General features: G+C 42.8%; 1 protein-coding gene across 1 annotated transcript in view; it reads left to right on the top strand.

The window, feature by feature from the left end:
- Nucleotides 1–9,493, top strand: part of DMTN (dematin actin binding protein) — a 123,792-nt gene extending 114,299 nt beyond the window's left edge. The window contains 5 exon segments of the mRNA XM_068274702.1: nt 339–376; nt 700–748; nt 2,865–3,019; nt 5,819–5,899; nt 6,526–9,493. Coding sequence (XP_068130803.1) covers nt 339–376; nt 700–748; nt 2,865–3,019; nt 5,819–5,899; nt 6,526–6,639 — 437 coding nt within the window. The 3' untranslated portion in view covers nt 6,640–9,493.
- The last annotated feature ends 3,590 nt before the right edge of the window (nt 9,494–13,083 follow it).

Here is a 13,083-nt window from a genome sequence, read left to right as displayed (position 1 = left end):
TAGCAGCACTGTGACACTAAAACCTCAAACATGCGCTAGGTGGTTCTCAGTGCCTCTGCTGAGGATCCAGCATGTGTACAGTGGTGACAATCGTTATGGGTAACAGTCATTGAATTGTGTATATACTGTAGCTTTACTTCTGACTAAACCTAACTTTGATAATAGTTGGTCTGTCTCTGTGCATTTGTACATAGCTATCATTCTATCCTCTTATCACTCACTAAGGCCTTACAGGCTAGCCGCTAGAGAATATTGAAGAATGTCTGTATTCTTGCAAACTTGATTTCCAGGATATGTTAAAAGTGTTAATGATATATGTTCATTGTCTCTTCTCACAGCCATACATTCTGGATACGGAAGGAGCAGTTTAGCAAGGGTGAGTCCCAAAGAGGGAATTATCATTTTTAGCTGTGTGATATTTTAAGCGTGTTCCCTTAGCACAGTGCTGTCCAACTGGCGGCACACAGGCTGGATGTGGCCCATGGGCCGAACTTGCTTGCCCAAACTGTTTTTCTGAGTCCATACCCACCTCTTGTTCGAACTTGGTTCCGCCCCCTAAAGCTGAGACAATGATGCTTTGCCCCCTCCAGCTGTAAAATCTGGTGCTAGCCATGCCCCCTGCCCATGAAGTTGGACAGCACTGCCTTAGCAGATCAAATGTAAAAATAAAGAAGTAGTAATTGTTTTCTCTTTCTCTAGCTTCTGTCTGCAGAGTTCCCGACTCCAGACCAGCAAAGGGAGAGCGCAGGTGAGGAGGAGGGCTCCATGCTGCTGTCTTACAGAGGTTCCTGTAGATTATCATGGCTTCTTGCTTTGGGGATGATTGGGGAGAGGAGGCAATAGATTTAATTTGCAGTAAATAGGCACCAATAAATTCAAGGGGTATAATCTACTTAATCTTTATTAAATACTTAGTGTGGTTGAGCATGCACCTTGAACATTGTTTGTCAGATGCAGAAGCCATAAGCTTGTGTGCAGACATAATCAGAAGGGATGGCCATGCTGAGGAGAACTCATGTGATCAGTTTGATAATGTGATCAGTTTGATCAGCTGATAGATTTGTAAGGTTCTGATTTGCTGTGGTGACTTCCTGATCAGTTCTTCTAGTGCAATTTCTCCTGCAAGGAGAATTCATGGAGAAGCTCACGTTGACGTATTGGGTGAAAGATGTATGCTTCTCTGACTGGCTCGTCATGATCAGCCTCCACAGAAAAGCAAAAAAGAGACCTAGGGCTGATTCATAAAGAACTTTATCTTGTGAGCGATCTCTACTTGGGCCTGATGCACTAAACTCCAGTAAAGTTGCCTTAGGCATGGAGCACACAGCAATTTTACTGTTTCTAGTTCAGGGGGAGCACCGCCCACCATGTGCATTACCATGGCAACATGCACATTAACCCAGTAACTTGCATGGCGCTAATGGGTAACAGCTGATGCTCCCCCTACGCTAGTAATGATAAATTTGCCATGCACTCCCTGCGCACAGCAACTTTTCCGGAGTTTAGAACATAAAGTATATTGTACCCCTTGAACTTTACCAGAGTTTAGTGCATCAGGCCCCTTATCTGTTCTTCCCCTTATCTATATAAATTATTATTATTATTTAGTATTTATATAGCGCCGACATCTTCCGCAGTGCTGTTCATAGTATATACACTGTATAGTCTTGTCACTAACTGTCCCTCGAACGACAGTTAGTGAACAGTTAGAATATAAATCTTTGTAAGCATCCAAGAGGCAAAAAAAACACTACAAATAAGGAATGGAAAAATTTTTAAGGTTTTAATTATTCATAAAAAACTTATTTTGAGTGATTGATTTTCTTGATAAGTGCTCATAAGTGTATAACAGAAGTTAGATGAGTCCAATCATATAGTCACTTGAAACCAACAGCCCAAGTCCTGCGTGTTTCCTCCTCTTTTTCTCCAGTCTTGGTATGTTCTCGAAAATACCTGGTCCTTATGCTGCCCGACCCATAGACCGCACACAAAAATGCTTAAAAGGTCTCCCAGACTGATCACCACCACAGACAGCTTCACATCAGACCCCTTCACAGTATGCCTATAGAAGAGATAAAAAGACACTCATTGCATTTTTCCCGCTATCTTTCTATGCCCCATTGCTACTCAGCAACCCTCAATCACAGCTTGCTTACCTTCTTAGGTGGCCACTCGCAATTACAGACAGCAGCAAACACTTGGCAATTGCAGGCAACTGGTGATCACCCCGGGATCCTCCGACCAACTATTAGCAAATGTGGTCCTTGACTCTCACCAAAACTTGTATCTATGGACTAGAACACGTCTCCATAGTGTAAAAAAAATCACTTTTATTTTTCAAAAGATAATAAGATACTCTATCTACTCACAACATCCATAAAAAGGTCCTTTGAAATAAAATGAGGATGTCCTCTCCTGTAGCCCCTCATGAGTCATTGGACGAAACGCATTGGAAGGAGCTAGAGGGCAGGACATTTGGTCGGAAGGAAGCAGGAGGAGACGTCCTCATTTTATTTAAGAGCACCTTTTTATGGATATTTGTATGTATCTTATTATGTTGGGGGGACTTCTCCCTCAGGGACTGTTCAGGGATCTGCAGGGAATGGTCTCATTACTGCAGTTTCTGAGAGATACAAAAAGTTAGTCCATCATGCCAACTCACATCACATGTACATTTCTATTTACCATGAGTTAACTGAGCAGAATTGTATCATTCCAAATTCTGTGCCTGTATAAAAGACCTCAGGACTGGTGCTGGACATCCCATTGTAGGATGCTGATAGCCTATATCTTGTATAGTTAACCTTTACACAGTCAATGTTATTTACCATTTATCTGATATGATTTTTTTTCTCTTCCTGCAGGATTTCAGGTAAGCATCTACAGGTAGGGGATTAGAACTATTGTCCATGCCAGCATTCAGAACTGCTAGACTTCTCTTTCTGACCAACAGAATGGTGAAGGCCAGAGGTCCAGAATGGACAGAGGAAACTCTCTACCCAGCATGCTGGAACAAAAGGTGTGTGCTAGAATAAGGTAGTAGTAGTAGTAGTAGTAGTAGTAGTAGTAGTAGCAGTAGCAGCAGCAGCAGTAGTAGTAGTAGTAGTGCAATGTGGGTGCTCAGGTCATAGTCACTGGATAAACCAAGGCAAACTAAGTAGGTAACTCGATACATTCAGATAATCTTTATTGCTGCTAACAATCAGTAATCCGATGTTTTGAGATAGCTAAGTGCCTCTTTATCAAGAGAGGTGAAGTGGATGGGAAGCGAACAGTACTCATATTCTTTTATGATACTGATTGCAGCTTCTGTGATTTTTTTTATACATGCATACTGAACACTCGTGACCCTATGGGAAGTCACTCTAGTACACTCTCCTGTAAGTATGGGAATACCAGTAAGGGTCTATTTCCACTAGGATATTACATTTTGCATACGTTTTCGTGTTTTATGCAAAGTTTAATACAAATTTTCATATGTGTCTAAGGATCATTACATGGGAAACAAATGCGTGGTGCAGAAATCTGCAACATGCAATCCATATTTTCCACATGAGAAATTTTGCATTCAATGGAAATGACTCCATTGATATTCATTGTTTTCATTTTTGATGCGAAAATTTGCAATGCGAATTCGTACTTAGTGGAAACAGACTCTAACGTATTTTAGACCCATTTCGATTTTCCACAAAGACACAATATTACAGGTGCCATAGTTGCAAAATTTGTAACTCCATTACACAGGGACCAGTGTTCCACCTCCCTCACAGTGGCAGAAAATTAGACATTAAAAGAAAGGAAAGTGTAAAAACAAAAATCAGTTTAACTTACCAGGGGCTTTTTGCAGCCCCCTGTGCCCGCAACGTCCTTCTGAGTCCCTCTGGCCAGCAGCAACGACCCTGCAAAGCTGGCTGGCCACGCTCCTCCCTGCCGTGCTCCTGATGTTGGGAGTTTGCTGAGCATGCATAGTATGCAAAAATTGCTACTTGTGCAAAGCGCTCCTGAAAGTAGCTGCCGACTGGGAGCGACTGGCCAGCTTTGTGTGGTTCACCACCGCTTGATGGAGAATTGTGGAAGGATGGCGTGGGCACAGGATGACTCCAGGTAAGTTAAACTGTTTTTTGTTTTTTTCTTACATTTTTACACGTTAGTAACCCACCCTTTAAGGGTTACATTATCTGCATTTTCACTCTGGTGTGTCTTATCAGATGTTTTGCTTATGTATTCCTTGATAATGAGGCAGCAATAAAAATTATTGGTGGTCTATACCTACTAAGTTTACAAGAACAGGGTGACTGATGAATCCATCCAATATTATCTGCAGTATATAATATAGTGCAAGAAAGTCGCAGGCAACAGTGATAGAATGAAAATCCAACCCACAGTTAAATAATAACTAGCAAACTAATCCAAACAGTGCACTTATCTGTTTATATGGGACTTGTAGAAAATGCATATTATAAAGTACTGTATGTACTCGCATATAAGGCGATCCATGTATAAGTCGAGGTACCCACTTTTCCTTCAGAAATCAGGAAAAAGTAATTGACTCGCGTATAAGCCCCCTCCACAGTAGCTAGATGTGCCCCCATTACAAGTCAGCCCCCCTCTCCATAGCCATATGTGCCCCAAGGATGATACAGCTGTGCCTCAAGATGCCACTAGATAGCATCACAGAGACACAGCGATTGCCACACATGAAGAATCCCCAATCATTGCACCGCTGACACGTTGCTTGCACGCTCTGCTCCACAAGCCAGGGAACACAAGTAGTCTTCTTGAGCAGCGTGCTCTGCACACCATGTTGCAGAGGATGGAGGGCATGGACACAGCAGGGAGCCAGCAGGATCACTAGTGCACAATCCTTACACTCCTCTGCCTGCTCCACCATCTGTTTTGCTCCACTGACTCGCATATAAGCTGAGGGGGTAACTTTTCAGCACATTTTTATGCTGAAAAATTAGGCTTATACGCGAGTATATACAGTAGATGAAAATAAATCCATGCATTCTGTTTGAGATATCAAAAGACTCTGTATTTCCTATTCTGCCCAATATGGATGGTTGACAAATTCTGATTTCTGATTCCATTGGAATTCCGCTTTCTGAGAAGTGTCTTTCCGATTTCCACAGGATTCAACAGAAATCAGAATTGCCGATTTTCGAGAATGTTTTTTTTTGTGTGTTATTTTTGTCAATAAACTTCGTTAATTGTAAAAAAGAACAAAAAATGTTTGGAATCTGCTATTATTTGACGATGTACGCTTTTATGCGTAATCCGCATTTCCAATTGCCAACCGCAGTACACTTCTGCTTTCTCTGATTGGCCTAATTATTCTGAGTCTTGTAATTGACCTTAAAAAATTCTGCAGTATTCGTTTTCCACGGTAAAATACTGATTCTCTGATTGGTCCAATACGTCTTGTGATTGGCCTAAAATCTCAGTAATTTGGTATTTACACAGAATTCGAATTTCAGCATACTGAACGGTGTTGCTTGCAAATTTCTTTATTTAATTTGATGGATAGCTTCACTGGCTATTAGAGGAACATTGAAGTGGAGGAGCGCTGTCATTGCTTTAATAGATCAAACATAACAAGACACTGTATACCACTTACCCACAAGTAAATAATACAAATATTGCAAACAGCTGGCATGAGCACTGTTCCTTGTGGAACACTTCTAGTAAAGTTAATCCATTTTGAATATGACCCATTTACATCTAACCTCCCTACCCTCGTCTTTAACATTCCATTGTTAACCTAGCTAACTGTGTAGTCATTTTATCATTTTACTAGTGAAAAGTATTTTTTTTCTAGGTTTTTCCATATGAATTACTGGTGGTCACAAACAGAGGACGCCAAAAACTCCCCCTTGGTGTAGACAGAACTCGGCTAGAGGTGAGAAAGGGAATTATTACAATACAATACAATACATCTTCCTGTCTCCTGTAATGTAGGCATGGTTGACTGATTAGCACAAAGTTTACACATGTAATGAAAACCTGTCAAAATGGGCTTTTGAAATGTTAAAATAAACCTGTAAGGAAAAAAAGAAAAACAGATACTTACCTGAGTAGTGGGAAGCGTCCACTGCTGCTCAGTACCCCACTCCTCTCCATTGCCATACTCCAACAGTGTATGAGCATGACTGTACTGCACATGCGTGCATATGGCCTGTGCCCGCGCAGTAGCACAATGTCACTCTTGCATGGAGGCAAAACCATGCACAAGCGGCTTTATGCTACTGTGTGGACGCGGCCCATATTTGTGCATCTGCAGTATGGCAGCACTTTTCCAAGGACAGGAGCACCAATTCTGTCAAATATGTTTAGAGGAACCCCGCGCTGGAACTGTGGGGTGTAAGATGTTTGGGGAAGCCTCTGGACTGTTCAGAGGCTTACCACTACTAAGATAAGTTTCTAGGTTGTTTTTTTTAACGGTACATTGAAATATGCTCGCAAACAAGATCCATGTGCAGGCTGTCAGCCCACTTCTGAAATAATTCCTGTGTTGTTTTCCTTCAGCGATATCTCTCCCCCGAGGACTTCCAGCGCCTGTTTGCTATGCCCATGGAAGAGTTTGTGAAGATGCCACTGTGGAGGAGGAATGAAATAAAACGGAAGCTGCTTCTCTTTTAACTCTGTTGGGGACAAAGCTACCCTTCCAACCTGTGGGAAGAGTGGGGTCAATGGGGTTGAGGAACGGGAAGGACTCTTGTTCCGTGGCATTTTGAAGGCCTTTATAGAGTGTATCTGACGTGTCTGATATGGGTGACCTCACAGGGCTAAGGAATCCATCGAGTCAAACACTGAATGCCAATCACGGACCCTAGACCAAGCACCAAGCCAAACCCCAGACTCTCATCCTTTAGGACCAAATTAATATACACAAGCTATCCCTTAATTATGTAAGTTCAGTCTTTATAACACCAAACACAGCTACATAGAATGGATCACTTATACACAACAGATAGTCAATAGCGTTCTGTGACAATGGATCACTTAACTCTCACACAGACTCCCTGTGCAAAAAAATCAGTGACAACCTTCGTATACACTAGATGCTTTACAGAAATGTATATAATTCTCCTGTACATAATAGGCTGCATTCACAAGTATCATAGTGGCATATCAGCTCACCTGGAGCTATAAGGATCTCCTACACACGCATATTTCCACAAGGATGACCCCTATCACTGCACAGGTTCCCCCCAGACAAGGCAGGGCACAAGCTTTGTATCTCCAACTTGACTACATCATTAGTGATTAGGGGCAGAGGTGCTACTTCCCCCTCCGTTTTATGCTGCCGGCGCTGTGTGTGTGTGTGTTTATGGGTGAGTGCTTTTAGAATCCTGCATCCCCGTCTTCTGGTGAACATCATGGCTGAGACTTCCAACAAGACAGCAGCATATCCCATGCTCACTTGCTGTGTGTGGTTTGTGAAATGCTGGATTTTTTTGGTACATGTTTTCCTTCCTTGCCACACTTGTACCTACTGATTCCCACGTACATAACTCACACCTTTCTTATATCCATGTTTCTGTACACACAAACTGTTACCTTTTCCATGGAACTGTGCCTGTCACTTAAGCTGTGTATACACTCTATATTCTCAAGGCCTGAAACGATCACTAGGGATTGTTTAGGTGGCAGTTTTGATAACGCCCTGCTCTATGGGGTGGGGGGCAAGTGAATGGCACCCCTATTGCAGAAATTTCAGTGTACCTGCATGGACAATAGTCGGCCACTGGAGGGAGCGCCAACAGCATCAGGAAACACTTGTATACACTTTACAATTTTGTCCAAGACGATCAGAAGCAAGCATTTCAGCTGAGGAAAATCTGTTACTAATTAAAATAAGAAGTTAGATACTCACCTATGAGGAAGGAAGGCTCTGGATCTCTTAGAACCTTCCCGTTCCTCTTTGCATCCTCTCATTCCACCATCGGGCCCCTGTTTAAATCTCCCACCGGCTGCATCTTCAGGTCTCCTTGGATGTACTCAAGTCTCCGAGTACTTCCGAAGAGGAGCAGCTCTGTATTGCACTTGCACAAATCCGCACTTGCGTGTGTGCAGTACGGTGCTGCTGGTGTTTGGAAGTACTTGGAGACCTGAGTACCTCCGTGGCTTTCTGAGAAGACCTAAAGGCCTCTTTAAACTTAAAGTCGGAGGCTGGAATGGGAGGCCCAGCAGTGGAATGAGGAGACCCAGAGAGTAACAGGATGGCTGTAAGAGCCTTCCCTCTTCTTAGGTGAGTATGTAACGTTTGTTTTACTTTGTTACAGTTGTCCTTTAAGGATTCATTTATATTGACGTTTATGGCCAATTCCTGGAAAAGCGTTTGTATGGATTTATCCAGGAGCTTATGCAAACATTTTTTCCACCAGTTTAACATGCCAGATAGGCAAGTGTGAGCATTTTCATGAGTTCACCTTAATTTTACAGAGTTTAGGTGTTGCATGGTGGCATTTACAAAGGTCATTCAGAAAGTAACAGCCATTTGCTTTTATCCGCCACACAAGGTATTGTTTCTGTGTAATGTAACTTGCATCCATCAGGTTGGCCTCTTCTCTCCATGCGCCATTTGTCACGACTGCAAAATGCAAGCAACTGTTTGTTCAGCAGCATTAACATGAAACTCAGCAATAGGTGAGGAGCGTCATCAGGGCCGGGCCGAGGCTCATGAAGCAGTACCCTGAGGGCATGCCTGTGCTCGCTGAGAGCCCCCTCACCCAGCCAAATGCAGTGTGGGGGCGGGGTGTTCTTTAATAATTACCACCGCCAGGATCATCTTCACGCTGTCGCACAGTCCAAAAGACGCCTTTGTAAGATGCTCTCTAGTGGCGCCTCTCATTACTGCACTGCTGGAGAAGACAGAGGGACTGTGTGACAGCACGAAGATGATCCTGAAGGCTCCGAGACAAGTTACTATTACAAAATGCTCAGTTTTCTCTTCATATGGGGGGTTTGTCTAATACTGAGGGAACACCTGGCTATACTTGTGAAGGGTGGCTCACCTAATACTTTGCTTTACTTGGGGAGCTGCCTAATACTGGGGGCACATCTGTCTATACTTAGGGAGAGGGCCTGGATAATACTGGGGAAGACCTGGCTATACTTGGGGAGGAGGGGCTGGCTAATACTGGGGGCTCATCTGACTATACTGGGGAGGGAGAGCTACCTAATGCTGGGGGCACATCTGACTATACTGGGCAGGGGGTCTTCCTAATACTAGGGGGGAGGGGAGAACTATGGATCCTCCCCTTCTGTTGCTGGAGAACATTGTCCTGATCCTGAAGGTGATGCTACCTCAACAAATGGACTGGAAACCTTGTGAAAAGATATGATAAATACTTAAATAAAGGGGGTGATTATGTTAAGAAATAGAAGATACAGTGTGTCTAAAATAAAATGTTTCCTTAAAGGATACCTCAACTGACATGTGACATGACGAGATAGACGTGTTTGTACAGTGCCTAGCACACAAATAACTATGCTGTGTTCCTTTTTTTCTTTCTCTGCCGGAAAGAGTTAAATATCAGGTATGTAAGTGGCTGACTCAGTTCTGACTCAGACAGGAAGTGGCTACAGTGTGACCATCACTGATAAGAAATTCCAACTATAAAACACTTTCCTAGCAGAAAATGGCTTCTGAGAGCAAGAAAGAGATAAAAAGGGGAATTTCTTATCAGTGAGGGTCACACTGTAGTCACTTCCTGTCTGAGTCAGGACTGAGTCAGCCACTTACATACCTGATATTTAACTCTTTCAGGCAGAGAAAGAAAAAAAAGGAACACAGCATAGTTATTAGTGTGCTAGGCACTGTACATACACATGTCTATCTCATTATGTCACATTTCAGTTCGGGTATCCTTTAAATGATTAGTTAAAAATGGCTGTTACTCTCCAGATGACCCTCTTAGTTTGACAACCTTAATCTCTATGCTTCTCATCTATACCGCCACACTGACATGAATGGAGAATTGACGTAAAAGCGCTTTTGAAATTTGAAATGAGTTGTTTTAACACCAGGAAAAAATCCATGTAAAAGCTTTCAAGCATACATTTTCATCATTCTGCATCTACTCGGATATTTTTGCATCTCATTGACCATCGCTACTGATATGGTCAGAAAACCTTGATTTTAACAGTGTGCTCACCATCCACTTCTCATTTCCCTTTTTCTTTATAAAAAAATTTGTTCATTTTGTCATATTTATAAAAGTGATAGCACCAAAGATGTCGAGAAATCTTGATAGTAAATAGTAGGAGGAACTTTCCCACTTTGGGCATTTCTCTCTACATTCTGGTTACATAAAGAGGAATTACAGTAAACCCCCCCTCTGCTTCAGTAGATTAGCCACACTGTAATACTAAGAACAGAGTCCCGGACGCAAAGTCAGCATTTTCCTGTACAACTCGCCTGCGGGGAAACGCTGCAAATTTGGGCTAAATTTGGCGTAGTGGAAATGCGGCCTTAGAAGACAGTAGACGAAGTAGCCTCAATTCACTAAGCTTTATCAAACACTTTATCGAACATTTGATAATTTACCTCATGAGCAAAATCTAATTTTGAATTTACTAAGGTGTTCTAGATTTATCGAAAGTTTTATCAATAAAATGTTCAATAAATCTATAACACCTTAGTGAGTTCAAAATTAGATTTTACTCATGAGGTAAATTATCGAACGTTCGATTAAGTGTTTGATAAAGCTTCGCGAATTGAGGCCAGTTGAGAGAAAATATTCTTTGTAGCGTACGGCTCCTTTCACACTGTGTCTATTGTGTTCTGTAGCAACGGACAATATAATTGCATTGCAACACAATGCAATTATATTTTTATGGTACATTAAGACCGGTGCATCAGCGGTGCGGAGAGTTATGTCGGTATACCGGACGACATGCGTGTTTACAGTGGCAGTGAAGCATACCTTCAGTTAACTGTATGCTTCACATCACACTCCTAATGCACAACGCGTCTTTTCGCCACCGTTGTGATCCTATTGCAACATGTGTAGTGTGATAGCAGCCTTTGAGGTAGAACTTTTTAATGCTGTCACTCCTTTCTGTCTATTGGCACCATCAGCTAAAATGAAAGCACTCAGGGTAAAGGTCACCATTAAATTAAATTTCCCTAACATGGGAGGCAGACAGAACTACTTCACCCGCAGTAGTTACAGTATAGCTCTTCTCTACTAGTTTGGGCTGAGAGTGGACTTTAATTCCATGAGAGGTTGTGACCGCGGCTACAGACACATTAGGTCATGACACAGAGGTCCTGCAGACATCACATGATTGTTATCCAATCTGAATGTTTATTTCTGAAATAGAAAGTTACTGATTGTATGATGTACAACCAGCCAACCAACCCCCCCCCCCCCCCCCCCACCACCACCACCACCTTCTTATAGCTTAGATTTTGCTAATAAAAGGGGGCGGGGACTGACTGGGTAGGATTTTTTTTGAATGATGTCTGCTGTTTTACCTAAGAATGGCTCCCTCTCCATTTCTTCCCCTTACCAATCCAACCACGCTTACATGTTCTTGGGCAGATATCTATTAAAGGAGGGACAAACATGGGGGCTGCCATATTCATTCCTTTCAAACCATTGTTTGTCACACCTTCAGATTCGCCAACCATTAACTAGTACGCAGGACAGGAAATGTGACCTTCATATCGGCCTTCCCAGGCCATGTGCTTGTCATGTTCTGTTGAAACCAAAACATCAGCATGACAGCCAGGCAACTGGCATTTCATAAAACAAAGGCAGGCAGCTTCCATATTATTCCCACTACAGGTTTGCTTTAAAGTGTACCTGCAGGGAAATAAGTTTTCCTACAGGGTACTTAGCTGCTTACGAGAGGAATCAGTGCTGGAGACTTGGGCGCAGGATACAGCCTGTAGGGCTTATCCTGCTCTTGCACAAATTCCCAGGCGGCCATGGATGGTGGGGAATGAAATAATTTGGCTTCCAGCAATTGCTGGAGGCCGAATTATAGTGTTTTATAAGTAACTTCAGCTCAGTCTTCTGACGGCGCTGAAGTTACTCACTGCTGCACCCAGGTCTCCTGCGCTGGAATGAAAGTGTTTGACTTGCCTCGGGAGGGGAAACCCTCTTGTTCCTCAAGAGTCTTCCCTTGTTGTCCTCCACCAGTTCCAGTGCTGAAACCCTGAAAAACCGCGTGTCAGCTCAAGCAATAGCACGGACCTGCTCGGCCTTGAGCAGAAAAAGCTAAACTCGATTGGGTCCGTGCTACTGCGCAGTGCAGCCGTGCTTCAAAGGGTCTCCTTTCTGGATTGGCCTGGTTGAGGACGACAGGTTAAGACTCTGGACGATCTAGATGCTTCTCCTCCCGAGGTAAGTATAAAAAAAAGGCTGTAGCAAACCTCACAGGTTTGCTTTAAAGTGTACCTGAGTTCTGGATGTTTTTTTTTTCTTTCTTATAAAACGTATGTGTATGGTCTCCTCTAAGTTTAGGTCACGATGGCCACACTTGTTTTGTGACCCTTGTGAGATGGTCCCCAAGGCCGTGAAGGGCACTAAGGGGAGGCAAGCGAGGGGGTGTGTACATGGAGGGGGGGCTATGAATTGTAGTTAAGCCACTGCCCACTCCTCAGATATTCCCACTTCCTGTGTGTAGTTATGTAGCTAATAATTTATAGAACTAACAAATACATATTTTTAAATCCAGAATTCAGGTATTTATTTTAAAGTATGCATGTCTGTAAGAACTATACCATAATGACTAAAAACTAAAAATTGTGTCACCCCCATAGGCGGCCTGTGATATGTAAAGGTGACAGGTGCATTTTACCCACACTCAAGTTATAATAACGATACATATCTGATCTTACATGCACTCTTATATGTGCCACTGTCTCTGTTTCCCCACCACCGTGTAGCCTCATAGCCTGTCCCATGTGATCTGTCATGTGTCTCATGTGTCCCCTTGTCCTCATGAATATTACCTTCTCCACACCCTAATGTGACACCCCAATGTCCTACTCTCACTCATTCCTACATACGTGTCCCTCGTCTACCTTCTGTGATGAAGCTTTTATTTTCTCTTTTCATTATTTTT

This window comes from Hyperolius riggenbachi, chromosome 3, assembly GCF_040937935.1.
Source record: "Hyperolius riggenbachi isolate aHypRig1 chromosome 3, aHypRig1.pri, whole genome shotgun sequence".
NCBI classification, from domain to species: domain Eukaryota; kingdom Metazoa; phylum Chordata; class Amphibia; order Anura; family Hyperoliidae; genus Hyperolius; species Hyperolius riggenbachi.
Note: the sequence above shows the minus strand (reverse complement) of the source record. Positions and strands in the feature narration are given on the sequence as shown.